At 47.7% G+C, this 17,182-nt stretch overlaps 1 protein-coding gene across 1 annotated transcript in view; it reads right to left on the reverse strand.

Annotated features, from left to right (window-relative positions):
* The window catches only part of LOC115473967 (general transcription and DNA repair factor IIH helicase subunit XPB), an 83,552-nt gene extending 73,282 nt beyond the window's left edge, over window positions 1-10,270 (reverse strand). Inside the window, exon 1 of the mRNA XM_030209199.1 lies at window positions 10,147-10,270. Within this exon, the coding sequence (XP_030065059.1) occupies window positions 10,147-10,174 (28 nt within the window). The 5' untranslated portion in view covers window positions 10,175-10,270. The remainder of the gene's footprint in view (window positions 1-10,146) is intronic.
* Between the last annotated feature and the right edge of the window lie 6,912 nt (window positions 10,271-17,182).

The raw sequence follows: 17,182 nt of genomic DNA on the forward strand, positions 1-17,182 counted from the left end.
GGTCAAGAAAGGCAAATACCCCAAAAGATATTGTGGCCTGCTTCTCGGAGTTCAAAGTGAAAGAAGAAGTTATGCATCAAGCTAGAGTGGCCAGCCAAATCACATGGGAGACATATCCCATTGAATTGTTTCAAGACCTAGCAGCTACCACCTTAAAACGGCGTGGAGAACTGCGCCCGCTGACGGAGAAGCTTAGAGCAGAAGGAATAAAATACAGATGGCAACATCCATTTGCCCTAATATTTTATAAAGAAGGCAAACAACGTAAGGTGGCATCGCTAGAAGAGGCTCATGAATATTTGGGTCAGGAAAAGATGGATAAAGCATCGACGCCAAAACCATCATCTGGATTTCAAAGAAACGTCAAACAGAAGTGGCAGAGAGTCTCAAAAGGTCGTGGAAGGCTGCGGAGACAAGCGTCAGAGCAGACAATAATACCAGAGAAAGGCCCGTGAAAGAGCAACTACAATTGGAATACAAAGATAACACATGACGTGTTAATAATATGATAAACTAGATCGGGCTAGAACACACTGAACAACAAAGAAGGATCAAACAAACTGAGCGGGCTGGAAAAGTAAACGGGACCGGAAGTCCACACCATTATAGGCATGATCTCGATTACAATAGAGATGTGCTTTATCAGGTTTTGGGGAAAGGAGGGAGGGGGGAGGGGGGGAGGGGGGAGGGAAAGGTGGTGTATAAGTAATGACTTATGGATTGATGTTGGGAGATAAAGTGTTCAAATGCATAACATTCAATGTGCGGGGCCTGAACTCCCCTACAAAGCGCCAATTAACATTTAAAGAAATGGTGCGCTTGAACGCAGATGTGGTACTCTTACAAGAGACACACCTGAAAAAAGGTTATGAGAAGTTAGTGTGTCATAAGCGTTACCCCACTATATATTTCTCATCTTGCACAAACAACTCAAAACAGAGGGGGGTATTAATAGCGTTGTCTAGCGCACTCCCTTGGGAGGTCAATAAGGTTATAAAAGATGTAGAAGGTAGATTTTTGATAATGTTAGTATCATTGTATAATGTTCAATATACAATTGTTAATGTTTATGCACCAAACACGGGACAGGGACTGTTTATAGAAAAAGTAGAACAGCAAATACAAAAACACCTACAAGGTCACCTAATAATGGGTGGAGATTTTAATCTCACGATCCAACCACACTTAGATAACTCCACAGGCCAGGCAGTATATGCTAAATCAGATAGGAAAATATGGAGGAGATTCATGGCTAGATGGGGCCTAACAGATATATGGAGAACCAAACATGGACAAGAAAGAGACTACACATATTACTCTTCCCAATACAAAACATATTCTAGAATAGACGGATGGATGGGAGATGTGATAGTGGCAAATAGAACACGGGAAACATATATTGAACCTCGTACCTGGTCTGACCATGCCCCGGTGGTCCTAGAGCTAATAGCAGGGGCCCGACAGGTGGGTGCCAGATATTGGCGGATGGACGAGACACCTCTATTGGACACTAAAAATATCCTGGTAATAGAGAAATACATTCTGGAATATAATGAAGTGGGAGAGATCCACCCACAATTTATATGGGAGGGACTTAAAGCAGTGCTCCGAGGGAAATTAATAGCGTTGAGAGCCCATCTGATAAAAGAGCGAGCAATACAGGAAGATAATATTAGAACAGAATTACGACAGCTTGAACAACAACATAAAAAAGATCCCAAGGACACTAAAGAATTGTCAAAAATGCAGGAACTGAGATTAAAGCTGAATGAGTTACAGATGGTAGATTTAGCGGTCAAACTGCAAATAGCACAGCAGGAAAATTTCGAGTTTGGAGACAAAGCGGGTAGGCTATTAGCATGCAAGCTAAAAAAAATGTCTCAACGCAATTATATAGGGGGTATACAAACGGCAGAAGGGGGCTATATCTCACAACTTGAACACGTACATGAGGCATTTCTTGCTCACTTCACCAATCTATATGAACCAGAACAAACTCCTGAACTGGATGAAATAGAGCAATACCTGCAAGAGGCAGAGCTACCTCAGATAGGAAGAGGGGGGGCGACTCATTTATCCTCACCCATCACATCGGAGGAGATAGGGTGGGCAATAACAGATATGGCAAATGGCAAAGCTCCTGGCCCGGATGGGTTTCCCACAAGATTTTACAAACTATTTAGTAAACATCTTATACCAGTATTACAGAAACTATTTAATACATTGGAAGACTTGCAGAAGCTACCAGACACCTGGAGACTGGCAGCGATAACCTTAATATTAAAACCAGGGAAAAACCCGAAATTATGCAGCTCTTACAGGCCAATATCACTCCTAAATGTGGATTATAAGATATTCACAAAAATCTTGGCCAGAAGGTTACAGAAGCAACTACCAGGGGTTATACACACAGATCAGGCGGGATTTATAGAGGGGCGCCAGACTTTTGACAATATAAGGTGTCTAATGCATGTTCTTCAACAGGTGAGAGACGACCAGACCCCGGCGGTACTGCTGTCAATAGACGCAGAAAAAGCGTTCGACCGCGTGGACTGGTCGTTTCTATTTGCAACATTACAACAAATAGGTATCGAGGGGAGGTTTTTGAACTGGTTACGTTTGCTATATCAGACTCCAATGGCCACTATAAAGATCAATGGGACATACACACAAACATTCAACCTTTGGCGGGGAACCAGACAGGGATGTGCAATGTCACCACTACTATTTGCCCTATCATTGGAACCATTGGCCAATATGATTAGGAAAGATAGAGAGGTGACAGGAGTGGTGAGGGGCTTAAGGGAACATAAACTTATGCTGTTTGCCGATGATATTCTGATGACAATCTCGAACCCACTGAAAGCGGTAGAGAGGATAGTAGAACATCTAGCAAGATATGGGCAATTATCGGGATTTAAACCCAATCTAGACAAGTCGACCTTCCTTAATCTCACGGTACCGCCTGAGGAACTGGAGGCCCTTAAGGCCGCCTTCCCTTTTGTATGGGCGACTAAATCAATACGGTATTTGGGAATACAGGTAACAACACAAATAGAGGGATTATTTGCAGCTAACTTCCCCCAAAAAGTTGAAGAATTATTTAGCGAATTGGATAAATGGGAAGGACTTAATGTCTCCTGGAAAGGGCGTATTAATGCGATTAAAATGATGCTGCTCCCGAAATTGTTGTATTTATTCATGGCAATTCCGATCCCAATCCCCAGTAGCTTTTTTGCAAAACTCAATCGCAAAATATTCGCATATATATGGAAAAAACGCCCACCAAGAGTACGGCGAACTATGATGTACCAAACTTGGGAGAGAGGAGGAATGGGGGTACCAAACTTTTACTTATATTATCAAGCGGCACAACTTCGTATTTTGGCAGAATGGACCCCCGGAGCAGCCAAGAAATGGTTACATTGGGAAAGAGCATGGTTGGGTAGGAGAGCAATTGGGGATATTTTATGGATACCAGGAGAGGAATTGGTCCCCATAATTAAACAAATGCCCATTGGATTAAAACATCCTATGTGGACATGGTATCAAGTGAGGAAGAAGCTTTTCCCTGAGAGGAATTATTATCGGCAAACGGCTATAAGATGGGCAACAGGATTTTCACTGGGGAAATCGGAGAAGGTATTTGAGCTATGGGCCCAAGCAGGGTTATGCACACTGGGACAATTGTGGAAAGAAGGAAAAATGCTTCCATTTAGAGAGCTTCAGGAAGAGTATGGTCTAAAAGAAAGAGATCTCACATACTACTGTAACTTACGTAGCTTCCTTAAAAAGAAAGCGCAGGATGAGTTGGACCTAGCCGAAACAGACATGGAGATAGCTATTAGTAGAGGGGGAGGCAAGGGAGGTATAACTCGCATATACTTGGCCCTGCTGGGACGCACTGACCCACAGGTGCGCTATCAAGCCCAGTGGGAAGATGCGTTACAGACCACATACACCAAAACAGAATGGAAAGCAAATTACAAATACTTACTTAAGCCATCACTAGCACAATCAGTGAATGAAAATGGGTTTAAGATGTTGTATTGATGGTACTATACGCCTGAGCGCCTTCATAAAATGTACCCAGGAGTCTCGGGGCAATGTTGGAGAAATTGTGGACACAGGGGATCATTTTACCACATTTGGTGGACTTGCGAGAAAGTAAAGATATATTGGAAAGCTGTAATGGAACTGGTTAACAGCATATTACAGAACACATTTGCATGGAAAGCGGAGAACTGTTTGCTACATTTCCGTCCAGCATCCATTCCAAGCTGGCAACACAGACTGGCGATTCAATATTTTGTAGCTGCAAAACTAGGCTTGGCTCGAAAGTGGAAGCAAGTAGAGACACCATCCTTACAGTCGGTAACTAGGAAAGTAGACTTTCTTTACCAAATGTCCAAGCTAACAGCCATGCGAAGAGGATCCGTACTATCATTTAACAAGATATGGACACTTTATGAACAATATAATGATTACACTCAGTCACCACCAGGGTAGGGAGGGAGGGTAAGGTATGGTTGAATAGAGGGGGGGAATTTAACAAATGAAAAGCAAATTGTAATTGAAATGTTGGCAGTTTGAATGCTGTTTATTTGATGACAATTTCAATAAAAAATTAAAAAAAAAACAAAAAAAAAACAAAACAAATATAAGTATTTTGGTATATATTATGTGATAATACATATGGATGTATGGATGAAGAAAAGATAGGTGTAAATAAAAACTGTATAGACAATATAAAAGTTGTACCACTATTGTAATGGCAAAGCATCTAACAAAAGATTATTGTCAACATCCAAGTTGTTGAAGCTAGACAAAAACATAAAAATAACTGCATAAAATGACATTTTGAACAAGATATACAGGTTGTATTTAAAAAAAAAAAAAAAAGGACAATAAAAAAGTATGGCATCTCCAAGTGGTGTAAACGTGAATGATGAACTGGCCATTATGAAGCAAAATGACGCTTAAACGTTGTTCCTAGTGATAGCAAAGAGGCGCCAAGTGTCTTGCAACAACAGAAGAGATAAACAGAAAGCAGACACTGAAAGTCCAAACAGGTCCTTTATTTGTACAGACCCCCGTATGAATAAAGAACCTGTTTGGACTTTCGGTGTCTCCTTTCTGTTTATCTCTTAGCAATAGTGTTAGACATGATATATAAAAGGAAGTGCTGATAAATAATGTTTTGGTAGCGTATGCGTGAAAGAATAAAAAATAAACGTATGATTGAAAAAAATGGCCAAGTGGGGGGCAGTGCATGTATAAACACAGAGGTGAGGAAAGAGATACTTTGAGGCATATTTTCAAAGCGCTTAGCCTTTGGAAGGCTAAGTTCCACAGAAACCCATGGAACTTTGGAAGGCTAAGTGCTTTGAAAATATGCCTCTTTATGTTTAAACAATTTTTATTGAACATGCAATAAAACATTACAACCATAATCTATGATAAGTTGTTCATTTTTGCATTACAACAACTCATATTCATATCAACAGGGATAAATTCTGGTCAGGTTAACAGGAAATCCATACTAAGATATCACGCCAACATATGCTCATCTCGGAGAAGAACTGGATCCTTAGACCCTCCCCCCTGCAGTACCAAAGAGTCCCTTAGTTTAAACAGTACTTATTGAACTGGATATTATTCTTCACCTTTACAAACAGACATCATTCTTTTATCCCTAGAGAATCCTTCTCCTCACTGATGCCCCATCTATCCCTAATCCCCCCCTCCCTCCCCCCGCTCATGTCTGATTATTGTGTAATCATCGTCCAACCATCACAGCACATTCAGAACTAAGATTCTCCCCTTATGGGTCAAAGAACCTATGTATGTACCCCAAAGTTTTAAAAAAGCAATTCTCTTTTTAGGCCCACGTTTAGCTTCTTTTGCCTCCCACATCATCAGCGGGTGGATTGAATTCCGCCAATGCCAATATTCTGGACCAGTGTCAGTCGTCCAATATTGTAGTATACATTTTTTGGCTAACAAAGTAAGTTTACGAAATAGTGGGGCACCCCCAGATGCTAGCCCTCCAACCGCTCCCGAGTAGTTCAGCAACAACTGTTGGGGGGTATCCACTATCTGACGACCTAATATTTTTTGACAGATAAGTGGCTACTTTCCCCCAGTAAATCTTAACTTTCCTACAGCTCCAAAACCCATGATAAAAGGAATTTTCTGCGCTCCCACACTGCCAACATATCGAAGTCTGAAACCCCCAAAATTTCGCTAATGGAAAGAGATACTTTAAAAAAGAGCAACATGAAAGTGACTTGTGACAAAACATAATAAATAGGAAGTATGTGAGGTTAATATTGCTATGTCATAAGATTTTAAAAAATGGGGCCAAAAAATAGGGGGGTGTCAACAAATACGTGCATGCTGCAATACAAATATATATATTTACTAGTAAAAAAGGCCCGTTTCTGTTAGAAATGAAACGGGCGCTAGCAAGGTTTTCCTTGGAGTGTATGTTTCAGAAAGAGCGTGTGTGAGAGATGGAGCGTGTGTGTCAGAAAGAGAATGTGAGAGAGAGAGAAACAGTGTATGTGTTTGTGCGAGAGAGTGAGTGTGTGAGAGACAGTGTTTGTGTTTCTGTGTGACACTGTGTGAGAGAGAGGGACAAAGACAGTGAGTGTGTGAGTGAGAGTGTATGTGGCAGACAGAGAATGAGTGATTGCGTGTGTGGTGTGAGGAACCCCCTCACCCCCTCCCTCTCCCCTGCCCCCTTGCAGCCAGGCATGTGCAGCGACCCTCCTCTCCCCGTGTTCCCCCTGCAGCCACCCATGCCCATCAACCCTCCTCTCCCCCTGCTGCGTCCTTCCTGTCTCCCCTGCTCCCCCTGCAGCCACCCATGTGGTCTCAGGCCCCCCCCCAGCATCCCTCCTGTCCCCCTGCAGGCACGCATGTGCAGCGTCCCTCCTCTCTCCCCTGTCCCCCCTGCAGCCAGCCATGTCCAGCGACCCTTCTGTCCCCCTGCCCCCCCCTGCAGCTACCCATGTCCAGCGACCCTCCTCTCCTGTGCAGCCACCCATGACTGAGGACAATCCTCTCCTTTTTCCCTGTTCCTCCCCTGTGGCCAGCCATGTCCACCTGTCCCTCCTGATGACCACCAACCCTTCTGTCCCCCTGCCCGCCCTGCAGTGTCCGTCCTGTATCCCCTGTCCCCCTTGCAGGCACCCATGTGGTGTGTGGAGCCCCATCCCTATCTCCCTGTTCCCTGCCCCCCCCTGCAGCCACCCATGTGCAGCGACCCTCCCCTCCCCCTGCTTCCTTCCAGCCACCCATGTCCAGTGAGACCCCCCCCTTCCCCCCCCCAGCCGGTGCAGCACCCAAAGAAAGCCCCTTGTCCCCCCCTTCGCGCATCACCCGACCCCCCCACCGTGGCACATCACCAAGCCCCTCCCCCCTCATCAACCCCCTCGCCACCCGCAACCGCTAATACAAACTGTATCCGGCGGCTGCTGCTTCTGCTATTTAGCAGCAGCAGCCCGTACATAAAGAAAACCAAAAAAAAATCCTCCTAAAACGCACCTCCGTTGAGAAGCATCTCACATTGGCTGAAGTCTCAGCATGCGCTCTTCCTCTCCCCTCTGACGTCTTGGCGTTTCTCCGGGCGGTTAGCTTGACGGAGTTTAAAAAGGGGTTAGATAGATTCCTAAAGGACAAGTCCATAGACCGCTATTAAATGGAAAAATTCCTCATTTTTAGGTATAACTTGTCTGGAATGTTTTTACGTTTGGGGAGCGTGCCAGGTGCCCTTGACCTGGATTGGCCACTGTCGGTGACAGGATGCTGGGCTAGATGGACCTTTGGTCTTTCCCAGTATGGCACTACTTATGTACTTATGTACTTATGTCTTCCGGCAGGGGCACTGACGTTGAGGGGAGAGGAGCAGCGGCTGCAGAGACGTCAGCCAATGTGAGATGGTTCTCCACGGAGGTGCGTTTTAGGAGGATTTTTGTTTGTTTGTTTGTTTTCTTTATATACGGGCTGCTGCTGCTGAATAGAAGCAGCAGCAGCAGCCGCCGGACAGAGTTTGTATTAGCGGTCGCGGGTGGCGAGACGGTCGATGGGGGGGGGGGGGGGGGGGCTTGGTGAAGCGGCAGGGGAGGGGTTGGGTGATGTGGCGAGGAGGGAAGGGGGTTAGGGGCTTTCTGATGCCCCGTTGCACGAGTTGTTGTGGTGATGCGGCGGGGGGGGGGGGGGGGGGGCACTTAGAGGTGCACCGTCAAGGCTGTTTGTTTCTGTGTGTGTGTTTCTGTGTGTGTGTTTGTTTGTGTTTGGGTTTTCTGTTTGTGTGTTTTTGTGTGTGTGTGTGTGTTTGTGTGTATGTTTTGTTTGTGTGTGTGTTTGTTTCTGTGTGTGCATTTGTGTGTGTGCGTTTGTGTGTGTGTGTGTTTATGTGTGTGTGTGTGTGCGTTTGTGTGCATTTGTGTGTGTTTGCGTTTGTATGTTTGTGTGTGCGTTTGTGTGTGTGTTTGCATTTGTATGTTTGTGTGTGTGTTAGTGTGTGTGTTTATGTGTGTGTGTTTGCGTGTGTGTGTTTTTGTGTGTGTGTTTGTGTGTATGTTTTGTTTGTGTGTGTGTTTGTTTCTGTGTGTGTGAGTGTGTTTGTGTGGTTGTGTGTGCGTTTGTGTGTGTGCATGTTTGTGTGTGTTTATGTGTGTGTGTGCGTTTGTGTGCATTTGTGTGTGTGTGCGTTTGTATGTTTGTGTGTGCGTTTGTATGTTTGTGTGTGTGTTTATGTGCATTTGTGTGTGTTTGCGTTTGTGTGTGTGTGTTTGTGTGTATGTTTTTGTGTGTGTTTGTATGTTTTTGTGTGTGTGTGTGTTTGTGTGGTTGTGTGTGTGCGTTTGTGTGTGTGTGTTTGTGTGTTTATGTGTGTGTGCGTTTGTTTATGTGTTTGTGTGTGTTTGTATGTGTGTGTGTGTTTGTATGTGTGTGTGTGCGGGGGGGGGGGGTTGCGGGTGGCTTTTGTGGTCGTGTGGTTGGGGAGTTTGCCAGCAGTCTGTAGCGATTCCTAGGCAGGGGGAGGAGTACAGAAACACTCCCCCTGCCTGGGTCGTTGTTTGTTGGAGAGGGTTGCCAGTTGGTAGGGGTGCCTTTATGGATCCCTTTACTCTCTGTGTTCCACCCTGGAGGGCGGGGCAGAGAGACATGGTGAGTTGGGTGGCTTCACCACCATGAACTTACGAACTGTTTAGGGATTTTGCAGATGGCTTCAGCAGGTTGTCTTCAGAATGTTGAGGTAGCGTTTTATGTACAGATGGGGCGTGGCTGAGGGCGGGTCTATGAGTGAGGGTGACTGGTCCTAGCCTATGAAGACTACAGGGTTTTGTGCTTCTCTGCCTTGGAGTGAGCTTCAGAACGTTCAAGGTGGGATTTATTAATATAGATATGAACTACCATATCTGCGTTTGGGAAGCTTGCCAGGTGCCCTTGGCCTGGATTGGCCGCTGTTGTGGACAAGATGCTGGGCTCGATGGACCCTTGGTCTTTTCCCAGTATGGCATTACTTATGTACTTATGAAATATATCTCTCCATGGATGGAAAGATCTGTGTAAATAAATTTTACAGAGTTAGCTATTGGAGAGAACGAGCTGTAAAGGTACAGTGTACAGTGCTGCGTACGTCTAGTAGTGCTATAGAAATGATAAGTAGTAGTAGTAGTAAATGTCTGCCAAACAGTGAAAAAAACTGTGAGATAACATAGTATGAAAGGCAATGCGTTAATATAAAGGTGTTGACATGCAAAAAATCTGTACAAGGAGACACTGACATGCTCGGAAGCAATTTTGGGACGAACAAATAAAACTTTTATCTAGTTGATTTCTTTTATGTGTGAAAGAGGAACCCAAACTATAGCTACGCGATGCAAGGTTCCACATTAGGAGTCACTGATCGGGGAAGGGATCTAGGTGTTATCTTTAATGATATTAGATTGTAAGCTCTTTGAGCAGGGACTGTCTTTCTTCTATGTTTGTGCAGCGCTGCGTACGCCTTGTAGCGCTATAGAAATGCTAAATAGTAGTAGTAGTAGCAGCCAATGACAACTAGGACAGCAGAGGCACTAAGTCATTTGGCAGCCCTCCCTCTCCCCCCCCCCCCATCTCCACTTCTCCTACCCTCAAACTTGTCTTTCAGGTCGCCCATGGCCGGGCCCCGAGTCTCCTTTCTCCGGCGTCCCGCCACCTCTGACACCCAACGTCTTACTCTTGCTCTCAACGGGCTCCGTCCAGGAAGGCTCCTCTCCAGCCAGCCTCCAGCTGTACCGGAAACAGGAAGTCACATCAAAGGGGGCGGGACATGGCCCACGGAAAAGACGAGGTGGTGGGGGAGCAGCGGGCGACCGGAAAGCCTAAAATGCAAGGGAAGCCGCGGGGCCCGGGGAGTTTCAGAACCAGGGAGACCCGCCAGGCAGGGGCTACAGATCTGGGTCGCCTGCGCCGAAGAGGTTAGATGAGAGCCGCGGTGACGTCAGCACGTTGCAGCCGCTTACGTAAATCTCTGTTTCCCCTTCCCCGCGCAGCCGTCATCGCCGCACACTCAAAACAAAGCAAGCAAACCTATGATCTGCAGCATCAACGTTGTCGTCATTGGTAGCATTTTTTTTTATTTAAATTCATTTATATTTTCTAACATGCCGGCTTATACAGTATACGGGTATACAGAGAGGCATTATAACAATGGAATAACTTTTCATAGGTAGAGTCATGGGCGTAGCCACACAGCCAATTTTGAGTGGGCCTGGGCCCAAGATGGGTGGGCAGAAGAACGCTGCCCTATCCCACAAGTGCTTTGGTCTCTCCTGCTCTCGCCTTTATACCAGATAGTCAATCAGACAGCCCTAACCTTTTAAATAGCAGACTTGCACCGGCAGCGAGCAGCAACTAATACACACTGCTCATGTTGGCCCCACAGCCTTCCCTCTGATGCAACTTTCTGTTTCCCCATAGGTGAGAATACATCAGAAGGAAGGCTGTGGGTCTGATGTTAGCAGTATGTATCAGTTGCTGTTCGCTGCAGGCAAAGATCTGCTATTTACAAGGTATGCAGGACAGGAGGGACCGTTGGGATTGGGCTGGTGGGTGCCAGCCCCATCATAGGTGTGCTGCTACTGGGTGGGCCTAAGCCCAAAGTGGGTGAGCCTGGGCCCACCCAGGCCCACCCTTTGCTACGCCACTGGGTAGAGTAGTAATTTGTTATAAACCATAATCAGTGTGGCATTCAGAGGGGCTGGGTCTAGGGCCACCCAAGCAGAGATTTTTTTTTCTCCTGCTAAAGGACCATAAGAATCAGGTACTCAACATTCTCTATCTATGTATTTTTATTTACATTTATATCCCACAGTCAAGATGAATTAGGTTAAAACCTGGGAGCATTATTATTGTTTGATATATATCGAATATCGTACATAAGTATTGCCATACTGGGAAAGACCAACGGTGCATCAAGCCCAGCACCCTGTTTCCAAGAGTGGCCAATCCAGGTCACAAGTACCTGTCAAGGTCCCAAAAATCACAAAACATTTTATACTACTTATCCCAGAAATAGTGGATTTTCCCCAAGTTCATTTAATAATGGTCTATGGACTTTTCCTTTAGGAAGCCATCCAAAACTTTTTTTCAAACTCAGCTAAGCTAACCACCTTTACTACATTCTTTGGCAACAAAGTCCAGAGTTTAATTACACATTGAGTGAAGAAAAATTTTCTCCAAGTCATTTTAAATTTACTACATTGTAGCTTCAGCGCATGCCCCTTAGTCCTAGTATTTTTGGAAAGCGTGAACAGACGCTTCACATCTACCCGTTCAACTCCACTCATTATTTTATAGACAGCTATCATATCTCTACTCAGCTGCCTTTTCTCCAAGCTGAAGAGCCCTAGCCGCTTTAACCTTTCCTCATGGGGAAGTCATCCCATCCACTTTATCTCTTTCATCACCCTTCTCTGCACCTTTTCTAATTCCACTATATCTTTTTTGAGATGCGACGACCAGAATTGAACACAATATTCGAGGTGCAGTTCCACCATGAAGCGATACAAAGGCATTATAACATCCTCATTTTTGTTTTCCATTCCTAATAATACCTAACATTCTCTTTGCTTTCTTAGCCGCAGCAGCACACTGAGCAGAAGGTTTCAACATATTATCAACAATGACGCCTAGATCCCTTTCTTGGTCCGTGACTCCTAACATGGAACCTTGCATGATGTCACTATAATTCGGGTTCCTCTTACCCACATGCATCACTTTGCACTTGCTCACATTAAATGTCATCTGCCATTTAGACACCCAGTCATGTAAGGTCCGCTTGTAATTTTTCACAATCCTCCCGCGATTTAACCACTTTGAATAACTTTGTGTCATCAGCAAATTTAATTACCTCACTAGTTACTCCCATCTCTAGGCAATCTATAAATATGTTAAAAAGCAGCGGTCTCAGCACAGACACCTGGGCAACCCCACTAACTACCCTTCTCTACTACTACTACTATTTAGCATTTCTATAGCGCTACAAGGCGTACGCAGCGCTGCACAAACATAGAAGAAAGACAGTCCCTGCTCAAAGAACTTACAATCTAATAGACAAAAAAAAAAGTAAGCAAATCAAATCAATTAATGTGTACGGGAAGGAAGAGAGGAGGGTAGGTGGAGGCGAGTGGTTACAAGTGGTTACGAGTCAAAAGCAATGTTAAAGGTAAAATTATGTATCATACCTGATAATTTTCTTTCCATTAATCATAGCTGATCAATCCATAGACTGGTGGGTTGTGTCCATCTACCAGCAGGTGGAGATAGAGAGCAAACTTTTGCCTCCCTATATGTGGTCATGTGCTGCCGGAAACTCCTCAGTATGTCGATATCAAAGCTCCATCCGCAGGACTCAGCACTTAGAGAATTACACCCACGAAGGGACACTCTGCCCAGCTCACCACCGCCGAAACGGGGGAGGGGAATTAACCCAGCTCATCCCCACACAAGTGAGGGAGGGGAATCCGTCCAGCTCATCCCCGCGGAGCGGGGGAGGGACACCACACCCGCCGATGCGGGGGGATCTGGCTTATCCTGCAACCGCAACCGCGGGAGGAGCTGACTGACCCTAACACCGCCGAAGCGGGAGGGGTACAAAGCTGCCCTACAACCGCACGAAGCGGGAGGGAGTGCCGGCAGAATTTTAAGTCTCAATCCAGCCCCGTAAAACGGAGGGGAGAGGAATGCAGCAGCTCACTGTAACACAAACTCGTCTCAACTCTTGAAGAATCCAAGTGAAAAAACTTGAACACGAAGTCTTACTGAAGTAACTGAAGACTAAACTTGAACCTGAAATGCAACCAGAATAAAAACAGTACAGATATCTGGGAGGGGCTATGGATTGATCAGCTATGATTAATGGAAAGAAAATTATCAGGTATGATTATACATAATTTTACCTTCCATATCATCAAGCTGATCAATCCATAGACTGGTGGGATGTACCGAAGCAGTACTCACCCAGGGCGGGACACTGAAATCCCTGACCTCAACACTGAAGCTCCAAACCGGGCCTCCGCCCGTGCAGCCACAGCCAAACGGTAATGCTTGGAGAATGTATGAGCCGAAGCCCAAGTTGCCGCCTTGCATATCTCTTCCAAGGAGACGGATCCGGCCTCTGCCATCGAGGCCGCCTGAGCTCTCGTGGAGCGAGCCTTCAGCTGGATAGGCGGCACCTTCCCCGCAGCCACATAAGCCGCTGCAATGGCTTCCTTGACCCATCTTGCCACTGTAGGCTTAGCAGCCTGCAGACCCTTACGAGGACCTGCAAACAGGACAAACAGATGATCCGATTTCCGGAAATCATTGGTCACTTCCAAGTATCTGATGATGACTCGTCTCACATCCAGATATTTAAGAGCAGAGTACTCCTCTGGGTAGTCCTCCCTACGAAAGGAAGGGAGACAGAGCTGCTGATTCACATGGAAGCGAGAAACAATCTTGGGCAAAAAGGAAGGCACTGTGCGAATAGTCACTCCTGCCTCAGTGAACTGCAGAAAAGGCTCTCGACGTGAGAGCGCCTGGAGCTCGGAAACTCTTCTGGCTGAAGTGATAGCCACCAAAAAGACTGCTTTCAACGTCAGGTCTTTTAGAGATGCCCTTGACAAGGGTTCAAAAGGCGGCTTCTGCAATGCTCTTAGCACCAGGTTGAGATTCCACGCAGGCACCACTGAGTGCAGAGGAGGGCGCAGGTGATTAACTCCCTTGAGAAAGCGCACCATATCTGGCTGCGAAGCCAGGGAAGCACCCTTCAGGCAGCCCCTGAAGCAAGCCAGAGCCGCTACCTGGACTTTAAGGGAACTGAGCGACAGGCCTTTCTCCAGACCTTCTTGCAGGAACGCCAACACTGAAGAAATTGGAGCAGTGAAGGGAGAAAGTGAGCCTGCTTCACACCACGCTGCAAAGATACGCCAAACCCTGGCGTAAGCAGTAGAAGTAGAGCGCTTCCTCGCTCTCAGCATAGTGGCGATGACCTTGTCTGAGAAGCCCTTCTTCCTCAGACGCTGCCGCTCAATAGCCAGGCCGTAAGACCAAAGGGGGAGGGATCCTCCATCACCACGGGACCCTGATGTAACAGGCCCTGCTCCACTGGCAGCCGCAAAGGATCGTCGACTGAGAGCCGGATCAAGTCCGCATACCAGGGACGTCTGGGCCAATCCGGACCCACCAGGATTACCCTGCCGGGATGCTTTGCCACCCGGTCTAGCACCCTGCCCAACATGGGCCAGGGCGGGAACACATAGAGGAGCTCTTGTGTCGGCCACTGTTGGAGAAGAGCATCTACTCCCAGGGATCGAGGGTCCCGTCCTCTGCTGAAAAAGCGCGGCACTTGGCAATTGGCCGATGACGCCATCAGATCTAGGCTCGGCTGGCCCTAGCGCTTCGTGATGTCCAAGAACGCCTGAGCAGATAGCTGCCACTCTCCGGGCTCCAAGGTATGGCGACTGAGAAAGTCCGCCTTGACATTCATGACTCCGGCAATGTGGGCCGCTGAAAGCTGCTCCAGGTTCGCTTCCGCCCACTGGCAAAGATTCATAGCCTCCTTGGCTAGAGGGGCGCTCTTGGTACCTCCCTGGCGGTTGACATAGGCCACAGCCGTGGCATTGTCCGACAGAACCCGTACAGGCTTCAACACCAGTACCGGGATGAACTCCAAAAGCGCCAACCGAATGGCTCTGAGTTCCAGGAGGTTGATAGACCACTTTGCCTCTGCAGGAGACCAGAGCCCCTGCGCTGTCCTTCCCAAGCAGTGGGCTCCCCAGCCCGACAAAGAGGCGTCCGTCGTGACGACAATCCACTCTGGGGTCACCAGAGGCATTCCCGCAGACAACTTGTCTGTCTGCATCCACCAGCTCAGCGCCTTGCGCACTGCTGGGTCCAAGGGAAGGCGCACAGCATAATCCTCCGACATCGGAGTCCAGCGCTGTAGCAAAGAGTGTTGAAGTGGTCTCATATGAGCCCTGGCCCAGGGCACTACTTCCATCGTGGCCGTCATAGAGCCCAACAGCTGCACATAGTCCCAAGCCCGAAGAGGAGAGGCTACTAGGAACTGGTCCACCTGAGCCTGAAGTTTGACAATCCGATTGTCTGGCAGGAACACTCTGCCCACTTGGGTGTCGAATCGAACTCCCAGGTACTCCAGGGACTGAGTCGGGCGCAGCTGGCTCTTCTCACAGTTGATGATCCATCCCAGGGAGCTCAAAAGAGCAACTACCCGGTCCACAGCTTTGCCGCACTCTGCATAAGAGGGGGCTCGGATCAACCAGTCGTCCAGATAAGGATGGACTTGTACCCCTTCCTTTCGTAGGAAGGCCACGATGACAACCATTACTTTGGAAAAGGTCCGCGGAGCAGTAGCCAACCCGAATGGGAGGGCTCTGAACTGGAAGTGTCGTCCCAGGACTGCAAAACGCAGAAAGCGTTGATGAGGAGGCCAGATGGGAATATGCAGGTACGCTTCCTTGATGTCCAAGGAGGCCAAGAACTCTCCTGCCTTCACTGCCGCTATAACAGAGCAGAGAGTCTCCATGCGAAAGTGCCGCACTTTCAAGGCCCGATTGACCCCTTTGAGGTCGAGGATAGGCCGGACAGAACCTCCTTTCTTTGGTACCACAAAGTAAATGGAGTAACGTCCCTTGCCAAGCTGACTTTCTGGCACCGGAACGACCGCGCCCAGGCGGATCAGATTGTCCAAGGTCTGCTGCACTGCCACAGCTTTGACCGGAGACTTGCAGGGAGAGAGTACAAACCCGTCTCTTAAGGGTCGGCAGAACTCTAGCTTGTAGCCGTCTCTGATGACTTCCAGCACCCACGCGTCTGAAGTTATTGTGGTCCACTCGCCCAGAAACGAGGCCAGCCGTCCTCCAATCTGCACTGGGGCGTGGACCAAGGCCCCGTCATTGGGTACGAGACCCTGGGGGAGGACCGGAGGGAGCACCTCCGGGACGGCGGTCTCTGCGAAAGGAATGCTGCTTGGGGGAGAAATTCCTTTTGAAGGAAGAGGGGGCAGAGGAACCCGACTTGCCCGGGCGGTACCGACGGGCTTCCTGCAACCGTCCTCTGGAGGTACCGGGACGAGTACTAGCCCGAGCCCTGACCTCTGGTAATTTCTTGCCCTTAGACGTGCCGAGATCGGTCACGATTTTGTCCAGCTCGACCCCAAAGAGCAGCTTGCCTTTAAAAGGCAATCTAGCCAGGCGGGATTTAGAGGCGTGGTCAGCAGACCAATGTTTCAGCCAAAGCCACCGCCGCGCAGAGATTGTCTGAGCCATGCCTTTAGCTGAGGCCCTCAAGACATCATACAGCAAGTCTGCCAAATAGGCTAAGCCCGATTCCAGGGCCGGCCAATCAGCCCTCAAGGAATGATCCGAGGGGGAAGCCCGCTGCACCATAGTCAGGCACGCCCTGGCCACATAGGAGCCGCAAACTGAGGCCTGCAAACTTAAAGCAGCCGCCTCAAAGGACGACCTTAAGGCCGCCTCCAATCTTCTGTCTTGGGCGTCCTTTAGGGCCGTGCCACCTTCCACCGGCAACGCCGTTTTCTTAGTCACCGCATTGATTAAAGAATCCACGGTAGGCCACAGATAGGCCTCACGTTCACTCACCGCCAAAGGATAGAGGCGGG

This window comes from Microcaecilia unicolor, chromosome 7 (assembly GCF_901765095.1).
Source record: "Microcaecilia unicolor chromosome 7, aMicUni1.1, whole genome shotgun sequence".
NCBI classification, from domain to species: domain Eukaryota; kingdom Metazoa; phylum Chordata; class Amphibia; order Gymnophiona; family Siphonopidae; genus Microcaecilia; species Microcaecilia unicolor.